Below are 27,214 nucleotides of genomic sequence, written 5' to 3'. Positions count from 1 at the left end.
CACATCAGAGAGAATTTGGAAAGCAGTTTTCTTTTGGGACAGCTCTGAAACACACCCATTGGTGCTTTTCTATAGAAGCCCCTGCTAAAATCTGACTGGAGGAGGAGATTAAGCAGAAGAGCACAATGATGACTGGCTTGATACTGCTGCACATTTCCTAAGCACTGAGAAGCCACAGCAGAGCTGCTGTTTGTTGTCAGGCTGGCTGAGACTGTGAGCCAGGATGGGTCAGGATGCTGAGCTGCTGAGCATCTCTCTGCTTTGTGTGTGGTGACCATCGGGCTTGTGGGGTCTCATCCCACTGCAGCGGGCCTTGAGACTTCTGTCAGAGCCCAAATGCACCTGTTGGCTTCCCCGGGCTTGCCCAGGCTACTACTTTCTGCAGGATTTTCCCAAATGCCCATCATATCTCAAAGGATATGAAAGAGCCCTTCAAAGCAGATGCAGTCAAGTGAACTCAGGGAAAAGGAATTTCATGAACATGCAGCTCTGTACCTTGCACCCCCAGAGTGCTGTGCATGCCAGGAGGATATTCTAGAGGCAGTCTGGGTGTAATGGGATAGTGTTTGAGGTAGGAGACAGCAGGTTACTTTTACTTGGAGTGTCCCCATCCCTCTGGTGGTGTCTGCAGGATTGGTGAGTGTGAAGAGCACAGGCAGATCACAAAGAACCAGCCTTGAAAAAATCTCCATCTGAAGGCTGAGACAGTTCATCTCATTCGTTGCTAAGGGACCTTGGCTCATTTTCCAAAATGACATCTTTATCTTTCACGCCTGTGTTTTTCTGATTCTCTCCTTGTGTCAAGACCTGGGATTTGTATGAGTAAATCAGCTTGTCCAAATACCCCATTTGCATGTGCAAACACAACCAGCAGTACCCAGAGCTTGCTTTTCCTCATGCAAAATTGCTGCAGCATCTCCTGGAAATGCAGCCTGAGATAAGGTCTCTAAGAGCCCCAAAGAGGGCTGAAAATGAGCAACAGGAGCACCACTAATAGGTCTCACCTCTCCACAGGTAATTGGGAGCTCTCTCCTCTTCATTCACGACAAGCAGGAGCAAGCCAAAGTCTGGATGATTGACTTTGGGAAAACCACCCCACTGCCAGAGGGACAAGTTCTCCAGCACAACGTGCCCTGGGTGGAAGGGAACAGAGAGGATGGCTACCTCTGGGGGCTGGACAACCTCATTCAGATCCTGACAGAGTTGTCTCAGAGCGAAGACTTGCATTAAAGCCGCGCATCCGATTCTGCCACTACCCCCAACCTGCCCCCGACTGACTCTTCTGAACTGCACTACAAGACACTTTCCAGCCCTCGCCCTCCCCGTTTGAAAGCTATACTCTCCCTATTTAATGTGTTTTTGTTGTGAGGGTTTTTTAGGTTGTCTTGGTTGTTCCCTGCCCCCCCCCCCCCCACCTCCCCTTGTAAATAGAGAGCTAACCTGCCAGAACAAAGCTGAACTTGAAACCTTGGCTTTGCAGAGTCAGTGGGAGCTGGCAGCCCAGAGGGGTTGCTTAGGCAAGTGCATGCTTCGCCTGTCGTGCTTTTGTCTCTCGCTCAGCCTGATGTTAAGAGGGCTGGTGGAGGAAGGAGCCTCTTCCTGCATCAGGGTTGTCCTGAAAACACTCCATGACTGTGCCCGGTACCCTCTGGAAGTCAGAGAGTGTGAGCAAGGTGTGGAGATGGTGAAGGACACTGCAGTGGGAGCCCCTTATTGTCTCTGCCAGCACCTTTCAGCCCAGAGAGCTGGCTGTGCCAAGTCCTTCAGAGCTGCTAGAAGGGCAGATTTGGGGTTTAATTTGTGCTCAAGACATCTTGTAGAGGTTGCTCAGTAATTTTTGAGTGGCACTGCAGGGCAAGGGTTTCCCTCCTGCTGCAGAGCCATGTAGTCAGGCACAGGTATTTGCCATGGCCAGGTGCTTCCCACCCATGTCCCCCATGCTTGGGTGCCCTGCTGAGCAAAACTTTGGGCTCCTCTCTAGAGCCCCAGCTCCTCTGCTAGGAACTGCTTCCAGCCTACCTTAGCTGGGGTCTCCAATCCTCCCTAGCTGGGAAAAACAGCTTATAAAGGACTACTGTGAAGCCTGAAGTAGCCATCCAGGTTGATCAGCCTTTTTTGTCAGCAGCTGAGCACATGTGTAGTGCCACCAACGCTCACACCTAGCCCAGGGTGACCCTCCCGCCTGGAGCATCTCCGTAACTTCCATCTGCATGAGGTGAAGGGCTACAGCAGCAAGGCAGCTCCCGGGTTAGACACCTTTGGCAAACAGGGCTGGGGTCAGGCATTCCCGTGCCTTTCCCTTTTTCCACAGAGCTGCCTGTGGCTGTGCTGCTGCCCAGCCTGCGGGAGCTGTGTGACGGCCCCTGGGCTCCCGCTCCTGCGAAAACACCCAGTTCCCTGTTTAGGGTGGAGGCTGGTTTTGAACTTCCTGGAACATTTGAACCGAGTGGCGGCAGGGCTGGTGCGCTAAAGGTCATCCGTGGAGAGGCTGCCGGGGAGGGCAGGCTGTGGCAGACCGAGAGCCCTCACGTCGAGGAACGTGCAGTGCAGGAGATGCTGCAGGAGCTTGGCAGCCACGCATCCCTCACCTGCTCCATCCATCCCCAAACCCACTGTCCTGTCTCACTCCCCAGGAGCAGGGCTCCAGAGCCCCTCTGCCATAGTTTGATGGGTACCCTGGCACCCTTGATGGGGGAGACCTCCCTTGCAGCAATGAGGAGGAGGAGGTGGCCACCAAGCCATCTGCAGCCAAGCCTCTTTCCCAAGGACTGAAGTTTCCTAAGGTTTCACTCAGTTCATATCTCACCAGACAGGTGTCTTTTGCTCATCAGATGCCATTGTAAACGGTTGCACTGTTTTAGCTCCTTGCCAGGCTTTCTAGAATAGCCCATGTAGAAGTGCCTTATAGACTTTGCCTCTGTTCCATTAGTGTCATGGAAAAGGTTGGGGTTTTTTTTAAGTTATATTTATTTTCATCCCATTTTAATTGCACAAAACACTAAAATTTAATGCATGGAATCTTTTTTTTTTTTTTTAAACTGTGTTTTTAGTTTTTAAGCCATGCCTTTTCCATCTTTGGAGAAAGGGTATGAACAGATATGCGTAGCTATGTACCACTTACCGCTGTACTTTAGCTTTGAGCTGCTCTTATACATGTACGTTATTTTTTAAGCCTGTTTATAAACCAGATTCCTTGCTTTGTGGCTTCAGAAGAAGCAGATTGTTGCTCTCAGATGTCTTATGCTTTCCTGGAAGCTGGAACGGTTGCTGTGAGGGATTTTCCCTGCTCCCACCACACCTCTCGGTCATTGGGTAATACAGAAAAAAATCCAAACCAGTCTGGAACACCAACGCACAGTGCCTGTAAAAAAGTCCTGTAACATTGCAAATAAAGGCATATGGGAAGCATTCCCCTGGTGTGCTGTCAGTGTCTGCCCTGTGCAGCTTGTGGCAGCCTTGGAACAGCTTTTCACTTCCATGACTGGGGGGAATCAGCCTCCAGCAGTGCTGCATAAAAGCAAGAGTAGGGAAGGGCCCTGCGCTGGGAGCAGATCCCAACAAACAGGAAGTGGCTCTGCAGGGAGCAGGGCAGGGGGAGAGCAGAACTTGGGCTGTGAGAGGCCCAGGCTCAGTGGGAGCTACCCTTCAGAGAGGTCTGAATTCCTCCATCCCCCTTCTGCAGGGAAGGCCACTGATGGCAGCTCCAATTTTTTTGGAATGTTTTTGGCTCCCACTGAGCCGTTTCTTAGTGCCACCCTGTGATTTCTGCACTGGAGAATACCAAAGCACCCAGGAGAATCAGAGCTGCTTGGCACAGCCAAACACTCCCCCTGCTCCTCTCCCTCTCAGCTGCACTATGGGCAGGGCCAGAGGGAGTGCTTTGGAGCAAAGGCCACAAAAACCCCCAGACTGTTTCTGCAGTGAAGGATTCTGCAAATCAGGTTGTGAAGCTGTCTGGAGGCAGCTCCATTCCCTCCTGGTTGGTTGTGCAAGCACAGGACAGCAGGAGCTGTTCTGGCACAGAGGTGGTGGGCTGCCCCATAGGAAAGACAAATTTAGTGCCCAGACCCTCAGGAGCAGCCCGGCCCGGGGACCAGACCTGGCTCACCATGGCTCCTCTAAAACAAACTGCAGGAAAAACCCTGCAGTGTGGAATTTGAAGACCAGAAGCCTCTTGGTCAGAGGCAGTGCTGGCAGGACACTGGATGTGGGGCTGCTGCCTGTGCACCAGCGGTCTCTCCTGGGCTGTGGGAAAGCAAACACATTTCCTGACTGACTGCTGAGCTCACTCCAGCAGAACTGACAGGCCTTGTTTTACTTATAGGTCCAGTTTTTGGGGTCTCTCTGGTATGTGACTCTTCTTCCTACCTTCAGAGTAAAACAAAAGCCTCCAAAACTTACCCAGCTGCACCCTGAAATGCAAAAATAGAGGGTGAAGAACTATGTTCTGTGAGAACCTCTCTTGAGAGCTGAGGAAACACCATGACATTGTGGTGGAGAGTGTGCAGTAAAATTCACAGTGCCAGAGGTTTAGTCCAGAAAGGAGAGAGAGGAGTCCTGTAACTTTATTTGACTAAAGGGAAAGGCAATGGGGCATTTCCCCTGAGGTCTTTCAAATTGTTGGAGGATGCAGCCTCCTTTTTATCTTTTATTTCCTGGCCACAACTCCCTCTTCCTTTCCCATTGGCTGAAGTACTTGGAAGGTACAGACTTCCCAATAGGCCTACTGTATGTCTGTAATATGCACATCCCCCCCGCTTTTTTATATATAATTTTATATATAACAAAACAATATTCATAATTCTATTCAGGCTTTGTTCTTCTCTTCGTTCAGGAATTTAACACAGCCTTGGCTGAACAGCAGTCTTTGTCAATTGCTAACATTTTCTAGAACTGATAGTTTCTCCCATTACTTACCTACCTATAAGTCCCTGGCCCTATCTACAAGCAGATTTACATGATCTGTAAAGACACATTCATTCTATTACTTTCAAGAGGAAAAGGGAGTAAATCAGGAGAAGAAAACCCGTGTGACTGAGTGCTGGCATCTGCTGACCCTAAGGTTTATGCAGAGGGTTGGAAGGGGCAGGTCCCCATTGGCACAAGCCACAGCAAGAGCCTGGCTTAGCCCCCCCACCTGGCTTTACCCCAGAGCAAAGCCCAGAGCTCCCTGCCACCTTATGCATTAATAAACTAAATTATTCATAAAGTCAATACAGGGAAGAGAGGCCAGGACTTGTATTAATGCAACCAAGAAAACTTTAAACCTTGCTGAGGTCTCTGCTCTCACAGAACAGAGCCTCCCAGCACCTCCAGCAGTGCCAGGGGGTGTAAGGTGTAAGGGGGTGTAAGGTAGTCTGCCCAGGCTGTAGGTAGGGAGGGGCAGCTCCTTTCCTTCAGCATTGTCTGATTAGGCACTACTTGACAGAATGAGCCCCCCATAAATCAGGGGGTGCTGGGGGCCAGCTGGGCATTCCAGCGTGTGAAAGTGCAGGGTGTGGGTGTGGTGGTTGACAGGGGTCGAACAGTGTGCTCAGCTTTGTTCCCAGCACAAGCTGGTGGGGTTTTGGGGATCTCTGGGAAGCGCCTTGGGAGGGATTTTACCCCTGCCACGGATGATGCAGAGCTGCCCCCAGCCTGAAACCTGGCAACAGCCCCAGGGTCCCCATGTCCTCCTGCCCAGTGTGGCTGGGGGAAGCAAGAGTGAGGAGGTTGCCACGGTGGAAAAGCTCCTGCCCGTGTGCTGCTGCAGGGGATGCATGGCTGGGGGAGCACGGGGACACCATGGCAGCGGTGACAGTGTGGCCAAGCAGCATCTGGGTGTGGAGGGTGCTATCAGCCTGGGAAGGCCTTTCCCCTCAGCCACTTTGTCGTGGGTGTGCCTGACACCTCCAGGGTCCTGCCTGGAGATGTTTTGGGGGGGATGCTGCAGGGGCACCCTCCAGGCTTCAGTGGCACGAGCTCGCGTTTGGTCTCAGCCCCACAAGGGCTGTGCTCCCCTTTCTGTGCTCCCCTTTCTGTGCTCCCCTTTCTGCTCCCCTTTTCTCGTACCTTAAGAACCAGACCCGACTGCCGGCCGACCACGCCGTGTCCCGCGTGGGGTGGATGCGGGCTCCCGGCGCTTCCCCCGAGGGCCGGGAGATGGCGATGTGCCCCCGGGAGAGGTCCTTAATAAACGCCCTCTCCAGCGCCATCCCGGAGCCAGCCTGAGCAGGGCAGGGGTGAAGGATTCATGCTGCCCACATCTCCTTTCTGGGTGGTTCTGGGGGTGACAGGCTGGGGGCAACACGTCTTTCCTCCCTGTGCCATTCCAGGGTTGGAGCCCTCCCGGCAGCCCCAGCCCCTGTCCCCTGGGGTTCAGCTTTCCCACTCACACTCTCATTTGAGCGTTTGTTTCGCTTACTCCCTGCCCTTAAAAAAAAATACAAATTTGTTCTTTGTTATTGTGAAGTGTAAAAAATGAAAATTTAGAAACCCCTGGGAAATGGGAGAAGTGGGCAGGGCCCTGCTGTAGTGTCAGCTGGTTTGGTTCATCTTTTGCCATGTAGTTTGAAGTCCATGGAAGTGGTCACAGGCTGCTCCTGCAGTCCCAGGGGTCCCAGGGATGACCTGCCATGCACACTTTATCCTGCCAGAGTGGGGGACTGGACACAGCTCTGCCATTCCTGCACCTCCAGTGCCTGACCCACCACGAGTGATGCCTCCAGCAAAGAAGGCTTTATATGGGAATTCACTGCTCCGGGGGATGCCCCGGGGGCTGCTGTTGCTTTTAGACAGTCAGGCGTTCTCTTCCCACCCTTAGGGCACCTGTCTTAGTAGTTCCTGCTAAGGAACTAAGAAACTGTGTTTCCACCCTGGAACAGCCAGAGAGCTCAGGAGAGCTGCTGCTGCTGTCACATCCAAGAGAAAGCCCACAGGGGAGGCTGCTGAGTGAGTCCCATATGGGACAGCTCTGGAGAAAACTGGAAAATGCTGGGGCCTCAGCAGCTCATCCCACTTCTGGCACTGCTGCACTGCCTTCTCGGGGCTGGTGCTTTCTGTTTGCTGGGGTTTTGTGCCTCCTACCATTTATTTGGTGTGTATTAGCAATGCCAGACCTGGAAGACCTGGGGCTAGCTCCCCCCTCTCCACACTGCCTGGTGCCAGGGTGCTCAAACACACTTTTCCTAATGTAGAAATCTAAGACTTGAAACTACCAGGACAAAGGAGCACAAAGAGAAATAGAAGCGCAAAAGTATTTACTCAAACACTTGGCCAGGAAACAAAATCAAATACTTTAATTTCTAGTGACTAACCTCTGTGTCAGAAGGGGCTTTTGCTCCAAGATGGTTTTCATGCTGCTTTCCGTGGCAGGAACCCCAGAAGTTCTGCAGGGACATACACACACACCCACACACCCACACACCCCCCAGCACACACACAGACAGATCTGCTTTTCTTGCAGCACTGGGGTTTGGCTCAGACAAGGGAATGGGAGAAGAAAAAGCAGCAGGAGTCTGTAGTAGCAAGATAGAGATGCTACAGATATGTTTCCCCCTTTGAAAAGCATCTGTGGCTAAAAAATATTTCCCACTGGCAGCGTGGTATCTTTTTCTGGTGCTAATTCATGCTTCATCTGTTTTTATGCCTCCAGAACAGTGAGGGGAGAAGGCAGGACCCGTGGGTGGGCTCTACGAGGTGCCACATGCTTCCTCCCACCATTCATCAGCCCCAAGCAGGCATTTCAAACGTGCCCCGATGTGACTGCCACATTCTGCACGTGCCCAGCTGCTTTTCCCATGGGAAATGGCTTTGCAGGAAGGCTCACAGGCCCTGTGGTTTACAGGGGGATCATTAAGGATCACAGAGGATGTCTCTTGAGCACTTGTGTGCCAGCATGGTACAGCCCAAAGTGCTGCTGCCCAGGGAGCATCCCCAGGGCAGGTTGGTGCCATCCTGTCCTTTGAACCCATTGTATCCTTTGGTCAGGGGTGGGACAGTGACAGTGGTTGTTTTGGTGGGACAGGCAGTGACAGTGGCTGCTTTGGTGGGCAGAGGTTCCAGCAGGGCAGGTTGAAGCACTCTGAGCATGCCAGGGCACTCACACATTGTCTCTACAGGGACAGTGGCTCCTAATCCCTCTGCTGCCCTGGCTGCTCAGCAGCATGTGGGCCTTATGTCTGCCAGCAGAATTCAAGCCTGGAATTTGGCATTCATCTGGCTGGCTTGGAAGCAAGACCTGTCTCTTAAAAACTTGCAACCTCCCTTCACATCTCTGGCAGCACAATGCTTTATGTGCCCTAGACATAAGCATACAGTCCTGCCAGTCTTGCAGCTCACATCCTCTTCCACAGGGCTGCAGTTTTCCCATGGAAATGAGCTCTGAAATAGCCTGGAATTGTAATATTATCTCCTAGGATCAGGTGCTACCTTCTCATAGTTGCATGTGGATCTGAATGTGGATTTGGACTGCATAACTTTGAGATTTAGAGATAGTACATGCACACCTTGAAATAACCCTCCTCTGCTTGGATTTTTTTTTTTTTTAATGGTTGTTCAGGCTAGTTTGAACAGAATACAGTTGAAATTATGCTTTTCTAAGTGTGTATTTCTAAATGATCCAATATCCAGGGGGTGTATTTCAATGCCTTTGCATGGCCAGGAGTGAGAACTGCTGGTGGGCACAGCCTGGCTCCCTTTTGGGGTGAGCTGCAAGCCAGGACTGACCCCAGCCCTCCTGCACAAGCCACTTTTGTCCCACCATTGTAACAGCAGCCAACAGCCCAAACTCCCCCGGATGGCCTGATGCAAAACACACCTGGTTACTCCAATTGCTCTGGATCATGCAGGAAGTCACAGCTGCTCCCCATCACCCTGGGAGTGGTATTGGTGCTGTGGCTGCAGCCCTATGGGGCTCCCAGCAAGAGCTGCTGTAGGATTGGATCTATGCCAGAGGTGTATGGCAGCTGTAGGGAGGTGAGTGGGTTTGGGGAGGCTGCAGGTGGAGAGGGTGGGAATTGGCCCTGTTGTGTGGTGGTTGCTGGAAAGGGAGTTTCCCTGGACCCACCACTGCTGTGCTGCACAGAGCAGGTGCACAAAGGAGTGACAGCAAGGGCCAAGCTGTGCTCTGAGGGCACCTGCGCTGGGGGTGAGCCAGCTGACCCCTGAAATCAGGGTGAGATGTGTGTGGTGGCTGTGGGCCTCCCCTTGGGCCATGGTATGGAGGAGGTGGGTGCCCAGAAATGTGGCATGGAGGTTTTTCCCTGTTTCTCTTGTGTCTTCGCCAAGCTCCAGTTTTGGACTTTGCTTTTGTGTGGTTTATTGCTAATTTTCCTCCTCCCCTTCTGAAATGGTTCCATTATCAGGGTGTTAAAGAAATCTCTTTGAGATAATTATCCCAGATCTCTCCAGTGGGTTTGCCACGTGCTGGTGTGTCTGCACGGGTGTATTAATAGTATCATACTACTGTATATCAGCTTTCATCCCAAAGTGCTTCCTCTGCTGAGGGCTGAAGCCTGAACAGAAATGTAGGGCAAGTGAAAGGAGCTTCTGCCTCACCTCCCAGACCCCTCAAAGCCATGGGGTGTGAGAAGACCCTTCTTGCTGGTCTTGCACCAACTCTGAGTTTGCCCCCCCCCCCCCACCCCGGTCCAGTTGGGATCTCCCATGTATTTTCCTACCCCCAGTGGCCTTGGGGAGGGAGCAGAGCAGTGGTGTTTTGTGGCATTATACTTCACAGGAAGAGCACGGAGTGTGGATGGCTGAAATGTGCAGGTGTTTTGACAGGCTGCTGGCCCTTGCAGCAGAGCTGCTTTTCATGGGAAGGCTCTGCCACCTGTTCAGCTCTGCTCAGGTGTCTGTGGCCAAGCTCCTGACAGCACGTGGGCTGTTCTCTCACTGGGAACAGGGATAATGCACCTGGAGTCACATTAAAATGTTAAAATTGCAAACGAAACCCAGTCAAGAAGGATTGCTGGTAGGTGTGTGCATAAGGGAACACACGATGGTTTTTCCCCCTCCCTTGTCTCCATTCCAGAGGTTCAGGTAAGGCTCCTCACCAGCCTTCTGCTCCTCTGAAAGGTTCTGGTCATGAATTCTTTATGGAAGCCATGCCCTGGCCCCTGCCTTCTTAGGGGATGTGGGTGTGAGCTGGCGTCTGCTGGATGCTCTCCATCACCTTGCTGGTGGGAGATGAACAAGAACCCATTTGGAATCAGGGATGATGGGGTTTCTCCAGGTGACATAAAGAGACTCTGCATTTCGCTCCAGCTGTCCAGCAATAGAATATATTTAACTTTAAAAAAAAACATCCACAGTATCAAAACACAAGAAGTCACAATCCAATACTCAGTGATATAAACAGGCATACAAATGGTCCTCTGCAACCCCTCAGTTTGGGCTCCAGTACAAAAATGAAAGGCGGGCTCACCAGCAAGGTGCAAATGGCACAGGTGGGCAGGCCCCTGCTCCCTCCTTCCTAGGGTGGAAAGTCTGATGTACCCATGCATGGCCAAAACCAAGGAGAACACAGATTTGAGCCAGCCATTCCCCTCCCAGCCTCGGGAACAGTGCCTGTGTCAGTGTGTGGTGGGTGAAGGAGGGGTGTGGGTCAGGGTGGGATCTTTTGCTGGGTGTCTGGGCAAGCAGTGCCATCAGCTCCAGGCAATGCTGGTAGAGGTGAGCCCCTGTTTTGATCCCAGGCCAAAATGTGCCATTCCTTTTCACCTGCCTGTTGAAAGCATTCTCAGAGCTGGGAAATGGATTGAGCTACTCTGGCCTTTGCCATTCTTAGAGCCTGAACAAAACCTTCACTTCCCACTGCACCATTCCAGCAATGGGGACAGGGCATTGTTGCTTCCCTCTGGCTAGTTGGGTGGGTGCAAGAGAAGCAGGACTTGACTTTTAGCCTTAGTTATTTATACAGATGACAAGAGGAGGAAGGATGGGTTGTGGGTAGCATGAGCTCTGGTGGGATTCACTGTAATTAACCCTGGTTCAGATGGTGACCTGGGGTTTTGCACCATGCTGCTCCTACAGGGGAATGGGAATGCTGAGTGCCAGTTTGGGAAATAAATTGCAGCACTGCTTCAAAGTTCATCGTGTGTGCGAGCGTGAAACAAAGTCAGCTGGAAAATACAGGGCTGTGTTTCCACACCATGGTTAGCAAGCATGTGGGAGAAAACCTTGCTTTTTCCTGGAGGAATGTCAGATCTAGCCAGGCTCTGCTTGTACCTGGGGTTTAGATGTCAAGGAACTCTTGGTAGTATCTTGCAGTTTGGGCTGGGTAGCAATAAAATGCACCCTGGTTGGAGTGTTTGTATGTGTGTGAACTGCACGGTCAGCCCAGAACAAGCAGGAGGCAAGGAATAAAATGGTCCTCTGAAGAATACTGGGACTGTGAGCTTCAGCTTCCTGTCCACAGAGCTCAGCACAACACTCATAGCAAGACTTAAGGGGCAATTTCCAGCAGAACTTTAATAAAATGTGTGCCAGTCAATGCACATGGGGAGGAACATGCAGCTTTGTGTCTTGGGAAGCACGGGATGTGGCACAGAGGGAGTCCCCTCTCACATCTAACACTTCTGACCCCATGGGTGCATGTGCCAGAGCTGCTCCCAGTACAGAGCCCCACTGACCTTCCTGGCTGAGTGCCATGGCTGAGAGCGATGCCAAGCCCCTGCAGCAAGGATGGACAACCAGGCAAAAGGCTGGGGGGGTGGGGGTCACCTGCCAAAGCACCTTCTCCATGGTAAATATGGATTTGGCAACACCAATGAACTTGGAAAAATGGTACTGTGCCCTGCACTGCAATGGTTGGGCTGACCCAGAATGAAGCTGGTTTTTGACTGGCTACACATTTGGGTTGGTTCCTACCTAGAATTGCTTTCCAATGAGTAGTAAATCAGTTGTTCAGCCTGGCTGGGTTCAAGTACCAAGAAACTATTTCATTAAAGCCCTTTTTTTGTTTTGGTTTTTGGTTTTCTTTTAGTTTTGTTTTTTTTTTTTCAAGAAACCTGGTTTTCACAATCAGAGAGGAGCAGCAGAAAGTTCTGTTTTGCTGGCAGATGGGGGTGAAGCAACTGCGTTTATTCTTCGTTACCCACTATCACTCTTTAGCTGTAAAACTCACATGTCAAACATGTACATTTACAAAGCAGGTGATGGTGGTGGGATAGCTGGGGGCCATGCACGTTGGACCAGAGGAAGGGCTCGGGCTGTGCCCTTGGGCTGTGCTGGTGAGGAGGCAGGGCTGGTTCACAGCAGCAGCTACAGCACAACTCCCACGGGAGGGAAGCGAGTTGTCCAGTCCCATGGAGGTGTCATCCCCTCTGAAATGCTTCGGAAAGAGGTGTGAAAGCGCTGGGTGGTTAATTTTACCCTAAAGAGAAAGAAAGTAATTGTTGATAGGGGAAAGCTCCAAATTTTCATTCCTACTTCACAGCGTGGCTCTTCTTGTCAGTGCCTGGATTGTGGGCACCAGACATGCCCCTCCAGATGCTGCCAGCAGAACTCTGACCTCTTGTGAGAAGAGGAAAACCAAGTCACAGTGGAGGGTGTGATACTAAAGATGGATGAGCAGAACCCCCTGGTGACCACAGCCCTGCCCTGGGCTCAGTCTCCCCACAACTGCCCACTACTTGCCATGGGGAGACCTGAAGCCAAGGTGAGGGGCTCACCATTGCCTGAGAGCAGGCTGCTGCTCACACCTGGGCCGGGGGGAGCTTGGCAGTGCTGGTTTTATGCAGGGCTATTGGAAAAATCAGAGGGATTTATCATTGTTATTACTACCACGGGACAGCCTTGGGGAAAATGCAATTTGCTCCTTGCTCCCTGGTAGCAAGGCCAATCTATAAAGTGCTTCCTTCCCTAAAGCAGAGAGTGGGAAACTGTCTGCTTCTAATTAAAATCAATTAAGCAAATTACCACAGTAGGCAAAAATAAGGCTTTTTGTCCTGGGTGTCATTTGACAGATTTCAGAGCCTCTGAAGTGGTGCATTGAGTGTTCTCTTGGCTTCACCAATGCAATAAAAAGGTCAAAGATAAGAAAAAAATTTACAGAAGAAAACCTGAAAGTAAAATATAAATCCTGCTGCACTGCAGTACCAAACTCCATCATGCAATTAATGCAGACAGCACCCAGGCCTAACCAATGTGATGCTAACAAAGGCCTGCAGCCATCCCAAGGAGAGCAGCATTTCCATTCAATCCTTTCCCAGCCAATCAAATTCTCCCATCCTTACTAGATCACAGAGACAGACAGCACCAAATATGGTCCAAAAAGACCAGCAAAGCCCTGGTAATGCTGATGAGGAGCTTATTCTGTCCTTTTTTGTTCCCACGGGATCTTTTGTGCAGATGCTGGGTCTCTGGGATGGGGCATCTGCTGCTGATCTGACATCTGATGCCACAGGAGATGTGACTTTTGGCAGTTTAGGCCCAGTGAAAATGTCAGCTTATTTTATCCTCCCCAGCCTGAGGCTTCCTGTGCTGCCTGTCCACTACACGTTTAAATCCACCTTCTAAAGGTGAACCCAACTTCACAGGCACCAGTTATTCTTAAGCCATGCTTGCTGCTCCTGTTTCAGAGCTTCTGTACCCAGAGGTTTTCCCTGGTTCCTTTTATCCATGGCCTGTTATCCATGTCTGCAGGGGCTCCTGCACACCTGTCCTGACACCACAGCACAACCAACTTGATGTTTAGGCAGTGTTTGGTGTTTGCACCCGACCCAGCCATTCTGTTTTGGCAAAGGTGAGGGGTAACCATTGCTCTTTGTCATTGCACTTGCTGCAGCTGAGCAGGCAAGTGGTTTGGGTGGCTTCAGGGCTAGTTATAGATCTCAAAAAAGAGTTCTCACTGATGGCAGCCAGCAGCTTGTGTTTTGTGGATGTGCTACAGATTTCCTGTTTGCTACTGGTTAGGATCCTATTTACCCCTTATTTTCCCAGGTTGGGAAATGGAGGAGCAGACATGGTCTGTCTCACAGGAAATGCTAAAGCTCAGTTCTGTAACACCTCTACAGCCCAGCAAGCCACAGAGCTGCAGATGCCACAGCACAGGCCACTCCCTGAACCAGTCCCTTTGGTAGAAATGGACAAAGACGCTTGAAACTGTTGGATGTTGTGAGCAGAAATCCTTTTGGCCATCGCTGCAGCAGTGGTAATCTTGAGGAGCTCATCCCCTGGCTCACCACTGACCTGCCTGATTGGTTTTCTCCAGCTGCTGCTGTCCTGCAAGCCTCTCCCTGGCAGAGCAAGGTAACTGTGGCTTGCTGCAGCCTGGCATTCTGGCAGGGTAACTCTGCTGCTTTTCCTCTTGAGCACTTCCAGCCCTGGGCTAACAAGAAGCACCAGCTGGTACTTGTCTTCCAAGGACACCTTTGCTCTTCTGCTGCCTGTGCTCTAAAAACTGATGGGTTTTCATCCCTTTTCCTCTAAAATGACAAAGTTTTCCCATCTGCACCATGTCATGATCTTCACTTTCTATGCAGTAGCCCAAAAAGTGGAGCTCAGCATCCCTGTTTGGATACAGGGTAGTAACTAAATACCTGTTTCTGTCTGTCCAGCATGGCAGTACAAGCAACAGTTTAGGGTGTGAGGCAAGAGAAATGCAGCCTGAGTTATTCCTACGCTTCTGCCGTGGGTTTGCTTTGGAGACCTGTCATTTTCCCTTACTGTACAGTGCAAGCTGTACAAATACACTGCCCTACCTGAAGTCTAGCTTGGTAAAACATACAATTAATTGTTTGTATTATAAATTTCCCTCCTTGTTTATATGTATATATTATATAGATATAAGACTGCTGAGATCAGGGGAAATGCTTGAGGCTAGCATATTCACAATGAAAGCTGGTGCTCTCAAGGCTCCTGACTCTCTGCCCCTTTCTCCTGTTCAGGCAGCCCAAAGCTTTTTATAGTGCACAGCCATGGAAAGGTGAAGTGAAAAAAGTTTGTCATCCCTTCTGATGCCTGCATTGGATAAATGGATGTAGTTTGGAGGGGTCCTGTCCCACCACAGGTTAGTTGGGACTGTGGGTGCTGCTTTGTCCTTAACCCTGAAGAAGGACCTCCTGAACTGTGAGAACAAGGAGGTACTGATGCCTGCTTTCCACAGGCTGTGGGTTCACAGTGCCATGCGGGCATTGGATGGGGAGGAAACTTTCTGGGAAGAGAGGTGTTGCATTAAATCCAGACAGCATCCAACCACCAGGAGAACAGCAGGGGCTGTGAGGAGGCTAAGCCAGAGGTTTGCATCAAAGTACCAGAGGAGCTTCCTACCCCAGCAGCTGTCTGTGGGATCACCAATAGGTGCCCTGCCCAGCACAGGGCTCTCCTCCACCCTCGGGGGGCAGCTCAGGGGCACTCGCTGCTTTTTGACACCCCAGCTCTCTTTACAACAGGAGGTGTTTTAGCTGATACGATCTGTTCTGCATGAAAAATAAAAAACTTTGTTAAAAGCAGACCATCATACAGGAGAGGCTGGACACTTGCAGGGCAGTGGGGTTTGCTGCCATCCCTTTCTCAGCATCTGCCTCCTGACAGGAGCAGTGAGCTGGGGGCGGGTCTCAGCTCTGCCACACTTGGGTGGCTCCGAGTTTTGGCAGCAGGTTTGTGTGAAACCCCTCTGGCTGGAAGGGCCCTCTCTGTGTGTGAGCAGCCTGGCTTTGCCTTTCTTCAGCAGGGCTCCTCCTGCCATCTTTTTGGAGTGGAAAAGCATCCAGGCGCTGATGCCAAGCCAAGCTCCTCTTGCCCTGCTGCAATCAGAGGGATCACTCCACCTGGATGGCCACTGCAACTCTGCACATCATGTACAAGCCATGAAATCACAGCCCCACCCCATTTGGCCACAGGCCTTCCAGCCACAGCAGCTCCCTGTCTCGTACTGGGTTGCGATCCTGGAGTTTTGGATACTTACCTGGGGAAGCAGAGCTGGGACGCTGCTTCAGCCAGGGGCACTCGTTGTGCTCTGAGGGGATCTGTTTCCAAAGCATGGAGACACTGCCAGCAAGTCCCTTTCAGGGGCAGGAAAAGTCTTGTTCTTTGGCTCCCCCAGTATTGTTTTATATGAGAGGCTTTTGGCAGCACGAAGCTGTACTCGCTGCCCTAGAGGCGAGGTGCTGCAGGACACCAGTCCTGTGCTAGGAAAAGTGTCCCTGGGCTGCTGGGAGCTCTGGTCTTTGCATGGTGGCAGCGGATGGAAGCAGGGAGTGGCCCCAGTCACTTCAGCGGTACAATACGATTTACAGCAAGCACGTTTCTCAAGACATCTGTGGGGACACAGCTTCAGTGAACATCACATATACACAGACAGCAGAAGGGGCTGGGCTGCACCCTCCACTACTGCAAAGCAGTCACGGATGGAATCTCGGGGTGGGAAAAGAGTACCACTGGTTTGCTTTTACATCCTGTACAAATATCTATGAATAGCTCCTTGGCATTTGATGTTCACAGCCAGCGTCCTTTAACAGCGAGCATAAAAAGGAGGCAAAACATCTTCAGCAACATCCCCCTGGGAGCAGAGGGAAAGCAGCATCTCTGCCTCCCTTGGTTCAGCTGCCTGCCCAGGTGCCACCTTCACCAAGGGTGTTTCCTTGTCCTGGCACCCTCATCCTCCTCGTCGGCCGCTCACCGCGTGCTGGCCGGGACCAGTCCCAAGCAAAGCCGTGCTTGCCTCATCTCCGCTGCTCAGGGGCATCAGTGCAAGTCTGCGCCGGCCGCTCTGCATCTCCGCTCCGCTGGACGGGCAGGTGAACCGGGCAGACACAAGGAGACAAAACAAAAGGGAGAAGAAGAGAGACAAAGGGTAATGAAAAGGTCCGTGGCCCACGGCTGCCAAAGGAAATCTCTCGCCGTGTTTCTCTGACCATACTTGTCCCAGCTACTACAGCTGCTGTGGGATCCCCTGTTCCTTGTAGCCTGTGAGGAGGGAGGGGAAGGGAACATGATTAGAGTTAATTCCAAATGAGCACCCTCGGTGAGGTTCAAGCAAGCCACAAACCTGGTTTACCAGGAGCGGCAAAATCCACATGGGAAAACAGGGGGATTGCCGCATTCCCCCTCGTGGCCAGGCTGCCCAGGGCAGCCAGCCTGCCCTGCTTTGGCCACCCTCCTGGGCAGAGCCGTGTGGATGCTGGCAGCCAGCCCTGCTGCTGCGGCACCCGCCTGCCCCCAGCCTGGCACAGGCACCTCTGCTTGAAGAGATTGTAAAGGCACAGCAGGTACCAGTGGTCGCCAATTCCAGCCCAATAACCTAAAGTTTTCATGGAGTGTGTTTTTCTGCAGTGCAGGGGAAATGGATGCCCTTGTATCCCGCTCCAAAGGCACGGCTGTTCCCAAGCGCTGCCCTGGTAGGTCGCGCATCTGACACACATCTTGGGATCTACTTGTGTTTTGAACCTCATCCTCCCAGAGCACTGCCAGGTTGCTTTCCTCTATCCATCTTTTTTGTTCCCACGCTGGCTTTTGCTGACAGTGCTCCCCAGCAGCAACCAATTTGCACTGCAGTTTGCACAGGTGAATAAACGCCTCTTGGAGGAGAAGGGGAATGCCTTGAATCACAGGCTGACATGTCAAACACAGACCTTGGGATGCCTCTAATGATATTCCCACTGCCTGGTTCTGCACTTGCTTTGCTCCAGCCCAGGAGAATGACAGGTGCTTTCATTAGGGCACAGCAGCCATCCAGTGGGCCTGGAGAAAACCGATCTTTTCAGCAGCAAAACCAAGTTAACTGCCTGGATCCCTGCTCCTTCATGCTCTTTCCTCTTCCTGTGGCCATGAGGTTTGATGCACTTCCCAACCAAGACAGCAAAGCCCTTGGGGTCCCCACTGTGTTGCAGCCACGTGGATGTTGCAAGGGCTCAAGCAGCTTGTCCTGCTGCTTGTCACAGCTCCTTGGCGGTCCCAGATTATTTACTGTGCTGCACACAGTGGTTGAGGGCAGGCTGCAAATCCCATACAAAACAGCTTCATCCCCTGGGGGGCTAGAGCAGGGAAGGGCAATAGAAGAGCACCTGCAGCTCCTGTGCTAGTACAGGATGATGAGAAAAATACTGGATTTTTTTAATGCTTTCCTAAGTGGTTGCAATGACTGTGCCATGAAGCTTTTCCCACTTTCCTTTCAAGAGAAGCTGGCCTTGTTATTCTGACTGTATTAATGCAAAAAATCTCCTTATTAGAGAAGCAAACTGTCCTTACTTGCAGTGACTGCTACAGTGAAGATCTTTTAACTAAAAAACTTTTTTTAAATCTGGAGGATTGGTTTTTTTTTCTTAGCTTAAATAATATAAGTAGCCTGTCATTTTTATATTTTGAATTTCAAAGGAGTCTGAAGTTTCATATCTCAGAAGAATGCTTAACTTTTCAAACACTTTTCCATTTATGCTTTGTAATATTTCTTTCTAACCCTTATGTTAGGCTTTTGTAAATCCCTTACAAAAACTGAACACAAAATACCAGCAGGTGCCAGAACCCCTATCTTTAAGGGACTTTTTGCTGAACTAAGAATTGAGTCCAGCAAATTAACTTTGCTTTACCTTGGAAAAAATGCACACCTTTGCCCAGGTTTGGCAGCCTGGACCTCCTGCTGTTAAACAAGCACAAGGGACAGAATAATGACACTTCACTGAATTTTTGCCTGTTGTGTGCAGCTGAACATAAAGACTCCCATCTCTTTCACAGCTTTTTCTAGGTGGCAAAATGATGATTTCACATGCATTTATGTTTTAAGTGTGAGTCAGCTCTGAAGGCAAGGTGAGATGACTGGAAACTTGCAATTTGGGCTTCTCTACAGCTTTGGTTTAATTTGTTTACGGAGCAGAGTTTAAAAAACACACAAACAGCCTTATGGACCAGAAAGGTGGGGCATGCCTTAAATCTTTAGCTAAAGTGAGAGTAACTTACTTGTACAGCCATGCCTTTTATTGAGATTGAGAAACCCTTTCAGTCTGGCTATCACTGTTGAAACAGGCTGGAAGGAAGTTACAGTGGCCAAGCCTGTCTCTTTACATGACTATAAGCCAAAAAATGACCTGAACTATGCTAAACTTGTTTATTACAATACTTCAGACTTATCAAATAGTTTATATGTGAAAATAGTTCATGCATTTCTTGCTTAGGAATAGCTGTTCTGTATGAAGCAGCTTTAAATTAATATGCCTGCAATAAAATTGAGGTGCAAGTCTGTAGAACAGACAGCTCTGGGTTCAGGATTAAGTGGGCCTGCACACAAAGTCACTGATTTAATCCAGCTTACTTGAAATTTGTCTTCTCCTGTAAACCACTGCATGTAAGACTGAGTCAAAAAGAACCCGGTCTGTGCACAGGCTGTCCTTCTGGGGCTCAGTTCATGCAGAGGGTGGCTTCAGGATGCTCTCAATGCTGAAACAGGTTCCTGCTCTGCTCCAAGGGTGCCCTTGGGGCATCCCCAGGGGCATTTCAACGCTGTGTGAAGATTTTCAGCATCCCTGGGGCTGTGCAGCCACAGGACAGACACGGAGACAACTGGACACACACATGTAAAGGCACATGGCTGGACTTGGGCTGGGAGTGGGTAGCACTGGCCAAAGCAAATTGCAGATGTCCTGCCCCGACTGATGCTCGCTGCTCTCCATGGGAAACTGCCTCGGAGTGTGAGGAGGAGGAGGAAGAACAGAAACAAACTTACCTTGTGAGACTTTGATGGTGAACAAAAGGAGGCAAAGGAACATGAAAGAAAGAGAGAGGGAGAAATGTAACTGTAGATGATATATCTGAAACACACGGAGAACCAGAAGAGAATGAACAAATTGAGGCTGCAGAGTAAACAGAGAACAGCTGCTCTACCATCAGACATTCACACCAGGGCTAAACATTACTTAAAATCCTTGTACTTGAAGTGGATTATTTCATTTGATGATCCACTGAAGTGGATCATCATTTCTCTTGTTTGAAGCCGACAGGGGAATCCTCATCTGCTTTTCCAGCCCTAAGCCAGACAGGCTGGATGGACTAACGCCTCTGAGCAATGCACTCTGAAACTCTCTCCTCTGTGCCATTGGCATTTCATGGGTTTGACTGAAGGGGAGCCACTGAAGGAAGGCATCAAACAAGACATCACACTGTACCAAAGGCCTCATGGCATACCATTCACAGTCCCAGAGTTGAGAAAACTACACCTGAAGAGTTTTTGGCAGGTTTCCTGCTCAGTTTGCTTGTGCCCACGGCCATAGCATGCCTCAGCCTGTCTGGGTGCTGCAAACACTGATGCTATTTAACATTCCTACAATGTTTTAAAAACTTGCTGCATTTGGTAGGAAACTGCAAAAAAAGGTATTTTAACTACTTTCCTCAGACCTAGTTTGGGGGACAGGTCTTTTTAGATTTTTTTTTTACAAGTATAATAGGTCTAAGCAGGCAATTTGTCCTTGGAATTTTCTTCACCCCATGAAGGGCTACTGGTTGGTTTGGGCCTCCTGCTCCCCTTTTCTTCCCAGGAGAGCTGTGTTACCTTCCCTAGAAGGGGCCCTGAAGAGCAGAGAGGCTCAGTGATGCTTTCCCTCGGAGCTGGAGCATCCAGCGACTGTGCAATCTTATCTGCTGCTGCTTCTGGCAGGGTCTGAACAGAGTAATTAGCAAAGCAGTGACAAGGATGGCATGATTGCAGGTGAGTTCTCACTACTGGCTGGCAATTAGCCCCGAGAGTCCCCATCCAGTGAACCCAAGAGCAGTGGTGCAGCCAAGCACATCGTTCATTCAGGCTGAAAAGCTGAGGGATGGCTTCCTTCAGAAACCAGGTTTGACTTCTTAGCTGCATTTAGCAGAGGCAAAACAATGCCTGGACAAACAGTCCCAGACTTGCATCCCCTGTGCCACGTCAGTGTGACATTACTGACATTACACTGATGTCAGTGTGACATTACTATGTAATTTCTCTGGCGCTTCTGTCAAGAAATGGCACACAACCTCTTATACCTGGCTCTGAGCAGGCAGGGACTTCCTGAAAAGGCCGTTCTGCTGTGTTCATTCTGCACAGTGGGGCTAATGAAGATGGGGGCTGGGGACAAGGTGTGCTTGGAGCTGAGGGAGCTTTGCCTGGAAAGCCTTAGGAGGCTTGTTTTCCAGTTGGCTTTGGCCAGCTAATTAGCTCTGGTTTGCCTCAGCTCTGCACATTGTCCCTGCAGAGTTGGCAAGGGGTTCGAGGAGAGCACAGTGCAGCAGCGCTGCCCAGACATTTTCTGACAGAAGAATTAGGGGCTCCCTTGTAACTCTACCTTTGCCTTCGGGCAGCAGGTACAGCAGAGGACAGTTCCCAAAACCGTATGGCTGCTTAAAGAAGATATCTCTGGTGTCCAATGGGGCCAGCTGGAAGTTTGTTTAAACTAGCAGAGAAAACACCCTGTGCTGTGGTGCTGCCAAAACTAATTAAGTGTGATGGCAAAACTGCATTCCATTTATCTTCCTTCTGGAACATTATCCCACTAAAGGGCACCCTAGAGGAGATGGGGGGTTGGACAGGACCCCCAGGTCAGTCTGTCTCTTGCTGTGTCCCACTTTGTCCCTGACAGACATGGGTCTACCCACTCTTGGAGTCCTCCAGAGACAGAGGGAGCAGATCCTGCCATGCCACTTCTGCAGCATTTTGACCTTACTGGAGGAAAAATGTCTTCTAATTTCCACACAGGTCCTTCCTGGTGTTATTTAAATCTGTCTTAGGCTGAACTGCTGCACTCTTACATTTGCTAGCCACTGAACACCTTCATCATCAACATGCCTACTGTCTTATGGTTCTCTGGACTCTCTCCAGGTTTTCCACTTGAAGTACAGCCTCCAAAGCTGGCCACAAGCCTCACCACAGCTTTATGCATGCAGAGAAAGGTTATGGGATCAGCGAAAGCCCTACAAGCTTTGCTCCCACCTGCCTGTGTGGTGTTTGTTCCCTCTGCAACAATGTCCCCCCTGTGCAGCTTGTGACTCACTGCAGTCCTTCCCTGAAAAACAAGTTGTTCCCTAGAGTGTATTTATGCAGTTGAGTAATCCTTCTGTAGAGTCTTGGGCTTGTCCTTACTGAGTAGCACTTACTGTTTCCAGACCATTTCTTCGACTGGCCTGGATCCTGTGCCTGCTGCCCCCGCAGCCAGCGCCGGTGTGCGGCTGGAGAGCCTCTTCTCCAGTCCATCCTCAAGCCACAAATGAAGCTACTGAGCAGAGCTGGATTCAGGAGGGACCTTTCAACATACCTCTCTTTATCTCTTCCCAGGTCAGGAGAATCCATTTAGAGGAAAGTTCTCAAGCACATTTTCACGCAGGCCACGTTCCCCTGGCTTGCTGGTAGGAGCGCTGTGTGAGACGGGGTCAGCATCTGAAGGTTAGGAGGGATGGCTGACTGCTGCCACCTCACACAAAATTAATTCCTCTGCCACCAAAGGGAATCAAGCCAGTCTGACACAGCTCGCTCTGGACAAACCCACGGTGACTTTGTGGGGGTGTTTTTTATTTTCTAAATGCATGTGAGTCACTTACTTGATTACTTCTTCCAGGAACTGAAGTATACCTGATTGGCCTATAATTCTTCTTTTTCCCTTCATTAAAGACAGTATGCCATTATCCTCAGACCAGACTCCCCGCTTCCATGCCTGGGAAATAGCACTAGAAGATGAAAAGCTGCAAGGAGCCTCCTGTTCAAGACATGTGGATGCGGCACTTGGGGAACGGGGTTCAGTGGTGGGCACAATGGTGATGGCTTAACACTTGGACTCAATGATTTTGGTGGATTTTCCCAACATCAGTGATATTATGATTCTGTGGTTCTAACTCCCTCCCAAGTCTCTACCAGCTAACAGAGAGGCAGATCCAGGGAGCAAGGTGATTATCCCTTAGGGAAAGCCTGAGCGGAGTTCCTGACCCTCAGCTGCTTCCTCCTCCTCATTGCTAGCCCTCACCAGCTTAGACAGAACTTGCTGTGTCCTGCCTCTAGCCCATCCAAATAGCCTGGCACCCTCACAGGGGCACATGGGATTGACCATTTCAAGGCAAGGGAACTAGAGGTGGGCAGTAGTTTTACACTTTTTTAACTATTTCACATCAGCACACAGATTCAAGCTGCAGTGGTGTACAGTTCCTGTCCAGTGCATCCAATGGTTTGCATGCAAACAAAACCCAGCCAAAGCAAACTGGCAGTGCTCTTAAAAGAAGTGTCTTATTTCTTGCATTTGAAACATGGTTTCCTTCTTAAGTTGTTTTGTGGGTTTTTAAAACTATGTTAACAAGGAGCAACCACTTTGGGTCTGACAGGGCTATTTGATCCAGGTAAGAGCAACCAATCACTTTGTTCTTTGTTTCAATTAAGTTTTTTCTTTTCTTTTCATCTCCATCAACCCAGAGATGCTGCATTTAGCCACTACTTTCTCTGCATGGCAAGTAAACTTAAAAGCAGCTATTTAATGAGATGGCAAGAAACTGCCAAGGGCTGCAGCTTGTCAGATGCTTCTGGTGAAACAAAGGACATGTTGACTCCTCTCACCATTCTCTACTACCACCAGAGGGATGAAACACTGCTGCTGAGCTTGGGCACCCCTTGACCTGAGCATTCCCACCACATGCTGCTCATTCATCTCCTGCCTCCCAAACTGGTGGAATCCAGCCAGATGTGGAAAAGAGTGTTCAGGAGATACTTCCAAGCTGTATGGTTTTCCCTAACAGCGAAACTGGAGAAGACCCTCCCAGTAAGACCCTCCTAAGCACCAAGCCCTCTAGCTAGAAAGCAGGGCTTTGGAGCAAGGCAAGTCACAGTTTCAGTGGTGGTTCTTTATAGGGACAGATGCTTTCCTGACTCTCCCCACACCCAGAATGGGGTCCTGCCAGACAGCGACCCGCACACAGGGGCTGCCCCGCAGAGGAAGAGCAGAAGGGTTTATGGTTATGAACATGCGCTTTTGACATTACACACAAATCTGGCAGGTTCTTAAAGACACATCACACATGTACACCAATTCACAATTTAGCCTCAGAAGGAACCTGCTCTGCAGGTACATCTGGAAGGAAACGTGGTAGGTGGTTTGCAGGGTAAAGCAAAGAGCAGTACTGCCTTCATCCTGAGGAAAGCTTTTGCTTTGTACATGTTCAGGTTTTTAATATCCATTGTTTGCTCTGCATGGGAGATGTCTTAACTGAAGCTGGCTCAGAAATTAGCAGGTGGTTTGGCGAGAGGGTTTAGCCCCTGGGTTTGGCAGCTGAAAATGTACACTGGTTTCCTGCCTTTTTTTTTTTTTTCCTCCAGTTTCATCCATCTTGTCCTTAGGCAGGTCCCTGGCAACTTCCTGAGATCCTCTCTCCCTCTCTGTCATGCAGCCACAGGTGTCATCAGCAGAAATGACAAAGTGGAGCTGTCTGGAAAGGAGTGGGGTCTTGCAAATGCCTGTGTTGCTCCTGGCTTTGGAGGTGAGATGAGGCTGTCACCTCAATCCTCTGCACCAGGACACAGGAGATATGACACAACTTCTACACCAGTGAAAGCCTCTACCAGATGAAAGTTACAGAACCTGTGTTCTGGATTGGTAGTATCTACTAACTGGTGACTTAAATTATGTACATTTTAAAAAGGATTCTTCTTTCCTTAGACTAATGTTTTAGTCAACTCAAAGGGTGTATGGGACATCATTCTAGGAGCAGCTAAACGCTTCTGGCTCAGCTTAAGAACTTGGTCTGAAACATGGAAATAACCTCCAAAACAATGGGCAAATGTATCCTGGGGAGAAAGGGGAGGGTCCAGGAGAGTCCCCAGGGATTTTCTGGGGACAACTGGCCCTGGGAGCAGAACCAACCTAACAGAAAGGTCTCACTTACTCATTTGTTAGCTGGAGTCACAAGAGAGAAAAGGCTTTCTTGTTCAAATGGATGTGACCAGCAGAGGATGGAGCAGAAGGGGCTCCAGACAGCAGAGTGCACAGTGTTCCCCCTTACTGCACATTTCATTTCATTTCATTTCATTTCATAACGGGAAGTTCCTGACCCATGTGGTGGGATGGGAGACTTTCCCAGATATGCCACAGGGCCCATTCCTACTGCCTCCTACCAATTCCTCTGCCTACCGTGTTTCTCATGGACTTGCAGAGCCCATCCTGTGGCTCTTCCTCCCTACAGTGCAGCCCAGTGGCCTGCAGGGACATTATCTGGGACCCAGTAACCTCGCCACGGAGAGGAGAAGTCAGGAGGGGTGCGTGCGGTGTACTTACTTGCAAGAATGACCATGTCCATGCCCCAAAATATACTCATGATCCAGCCCACCATGACGATGGCTGTCAGGATCTGGATGAGGGCAGCAGCGATGTTCAGCCAGAAGACGCAGCACATGTGCCGGTCAGGGAGGTCGGTGCGGGCCCCGCAGAGCACGGTGAACGCCGACACGAACGTTCCTGGGACAGAGAAGCAGCACAACGCCCACTGAGAGCCACGGCCTCCTGCCAGATCACCCCTTTTTGACCTGCTCCCCTCATAGCACCTACACTTGAAGACCAGGGTGGGAAAAGCACTCCTTGGGTTTTGGCTCCTTCCCCACCCAGCAGAAACCACTTCTGTACTACAAGGGAGTGCTGTGTATCTATGGAAATACCTTTGTTCTGCCTGGTGACTCTCTCTTGGGGACAAACACTTGCTACACAGCAGCTCTCAAAAGGAAAACCAAACCCAGAGTAAGGGCAGGACTGGCTCTAGAAATCTCTAATGGTTGTTATTATGCACAAATACTGCTCTAGAAGAAGCAGACCCCAAAAAAATGGAGTGGCACTGCATTTTTGCACGATGCCTTCCTCAGTCACAAGCTGCTTCCTGAGGGCATGTTCTAACCAAGCAGAAGTAGCTAAACTTCTTAAAGTGCTGGAGCCAGGGGACATGGTGTGGCAGCCCTTGGCTCTGCTTGAGACCAACTTACAAATCTTGCAACTACACTTCAAACTTCCTAAAACGTTTCAGATGAAGGATCTTGTTGATGTATGAAAGTTAAAGCTGGGGAAAAAACCTACACCTCAGCAGCCTTTCACAAAGATTCTTCCTAAACTTACACTCTTAGACAAGGCAGATTTTTTCCTTTTAGCTGATGTGTGGTGCTCATGGCTGGCTGAAACTCACAGCTCAGGGAAGCCTTGTCTGTCCACAGTCATCATGAAGAAATACACACTATGGGTAAGGAGCAGAAGAAGCAGTTCCTGGCTCCTATAAAATATAATCTGTTGGCCAGGAGGTTCAGGCACCTTATCAAAGTATGGATTTCAACGCCTCTTAGCATTATGAATTGTCTTTGGGTTTTTCTAAAACAAATACAGCCTTGCTAAGGTAAGTACCGAGGTGCAATGTTATTTGTATTGGATAACACAGTTCTATGGAATGCCTTCTTTTATCAATATCTTGAATTAAAATGATGGTTGTTTACAAAAACTGCCTTTTTTCCTCTTAAAGGGTGGAAGCCTGTGAACAGCCTGTAAGATGTAAATGAATGAGCATTCTTCAGTACATGAGTGCCTTGTTGAACTCAGGGGAAAGTGGGAGTCCCTTGGTTTGACTGAAGACAGGGACTAAACATTTAGTTTACACCCTTGTAGTAAATCTTATCAGACCAAGAGAGCAGAACCATCTGGTTAGAAGCAAAATATCATTTTGTCCTGCACTGCCGAGGTGGTGGAAAAGAGAATCTCTTTCTTTGCTGCCTCTTCCTCAGTGGGTCACAAGGATAACAGGCAGTTGAGATGCCAAAATGCTGGGGAAGGCTGGCTACAGCCTATTTTTAATCCTGCCACCCTCTGCAAGCTACAACTCCAGCGTCTTCCTAACATTCCACCAGCTCCTAAAACCTCACTCATCTTCCTGCCACTGGCTGGATCCGATTTCTTATTCCCACCCCCTCCCTGTGGCACCTGCCAGAGCTGGGCACGGAGCAGGCACAGAGGCTGCTGGGGCAGGGGGAAGACAGCCCTACAGCAGAGCATCACTGCCAGGGACAAGGGCAGCATCTTCTGCATGAGAGCCACCCCTGGGCTTCCTCCTCTGGCTTTCACAGGCAGGGTTTCATCCCCTTATGCACAAAAACAAAAGGGTCTGCAGAGAGGAAAGGGAAAGTCATTATAATCCCAAAGGATGTTGTGTAAATCTCCCCATAGTTGTCTTTAGGTCTGTGGCACTGTCTTCCACTTCTGTCTCTTGTGTCCCCTGTGTGGGATTATGTGACACCTCTGCCCTGCTTCATCCACCTTTTTTTCCTTTATAGATT

At 50.0% G+C, this 27,214-nt stretch overlaps 2 protein-coding genes across 3 annotated transcripts in view; one reads left to right on the top strand and one right to left on the bottom strand.

Annotated features, from left to right (window-relative positions):
* Nucleotides 1-3,410, top strand: part of ITPKB (inositol-trisphosphate 3-kinase B) — a 70,852-nt gene extending 67,442 nt beyond the window's left edge. The window contains exon 8 of the mRNA XM_058834127.1: nt 1,015-3,410. Coding sequence (XP_058690110.1) covers nt 1,015-1,230 — 216 coding nt within the window. The 3' untranslated portion in view covers nt 1,231-3,410. The remainder of the gene's footprint in view (nt 1-1,014) is intronic.
* STUM (stum, mechanosensory transduction mediator homolog) overlaps nt 1,400-27,214 on the bottom strand; it is a 55,754-nt gene continuing 29,939 nt past the window's right edge. The window contains exons 2-4 of one of the 2 annotated variants that reach the window (XM_058834130.1): nt 25,188-25,367; nt 15,893-16,893; nt 1,400-12,358 (exon numbers count right to left, since the gene is read on the bottom strand). In XM_058834130.1, the coding sequence (XP_058690113.1) occupies nt 16,859-16,893; nt 25,188-25,367 (215 nt within the window). In that variant the 3' untranslated portion in view covers nt 1,400-12,358; nt 15,893-16,858. The remainder of the gene's footprint in view (nt 12,359-15,892; nt 16,894-25,187; nt 25,368-27,214) is intronic. The other variant, XM_058834129.1, reaches the window with a different exon arrangement.

The sequence above is a fragment of the Poecile atricapillus genome, chromosome 3 (assembly GCF_030490865.1).
Source record: "Poecile atricapillus isolate bPoeAtr1 chromosome 3, bPoeAtr1.hap1, whole genome shotgun sequence".
NCBI classification, from domain to species: Eukaryota; Metazoa; Chordata; class Aves; order Passeriformes; family Paridae; genus Poecile; species Poecile atricapillus.
This window is presented reverse-complemented; position numbering and strand designations above follow the sequence as displayed.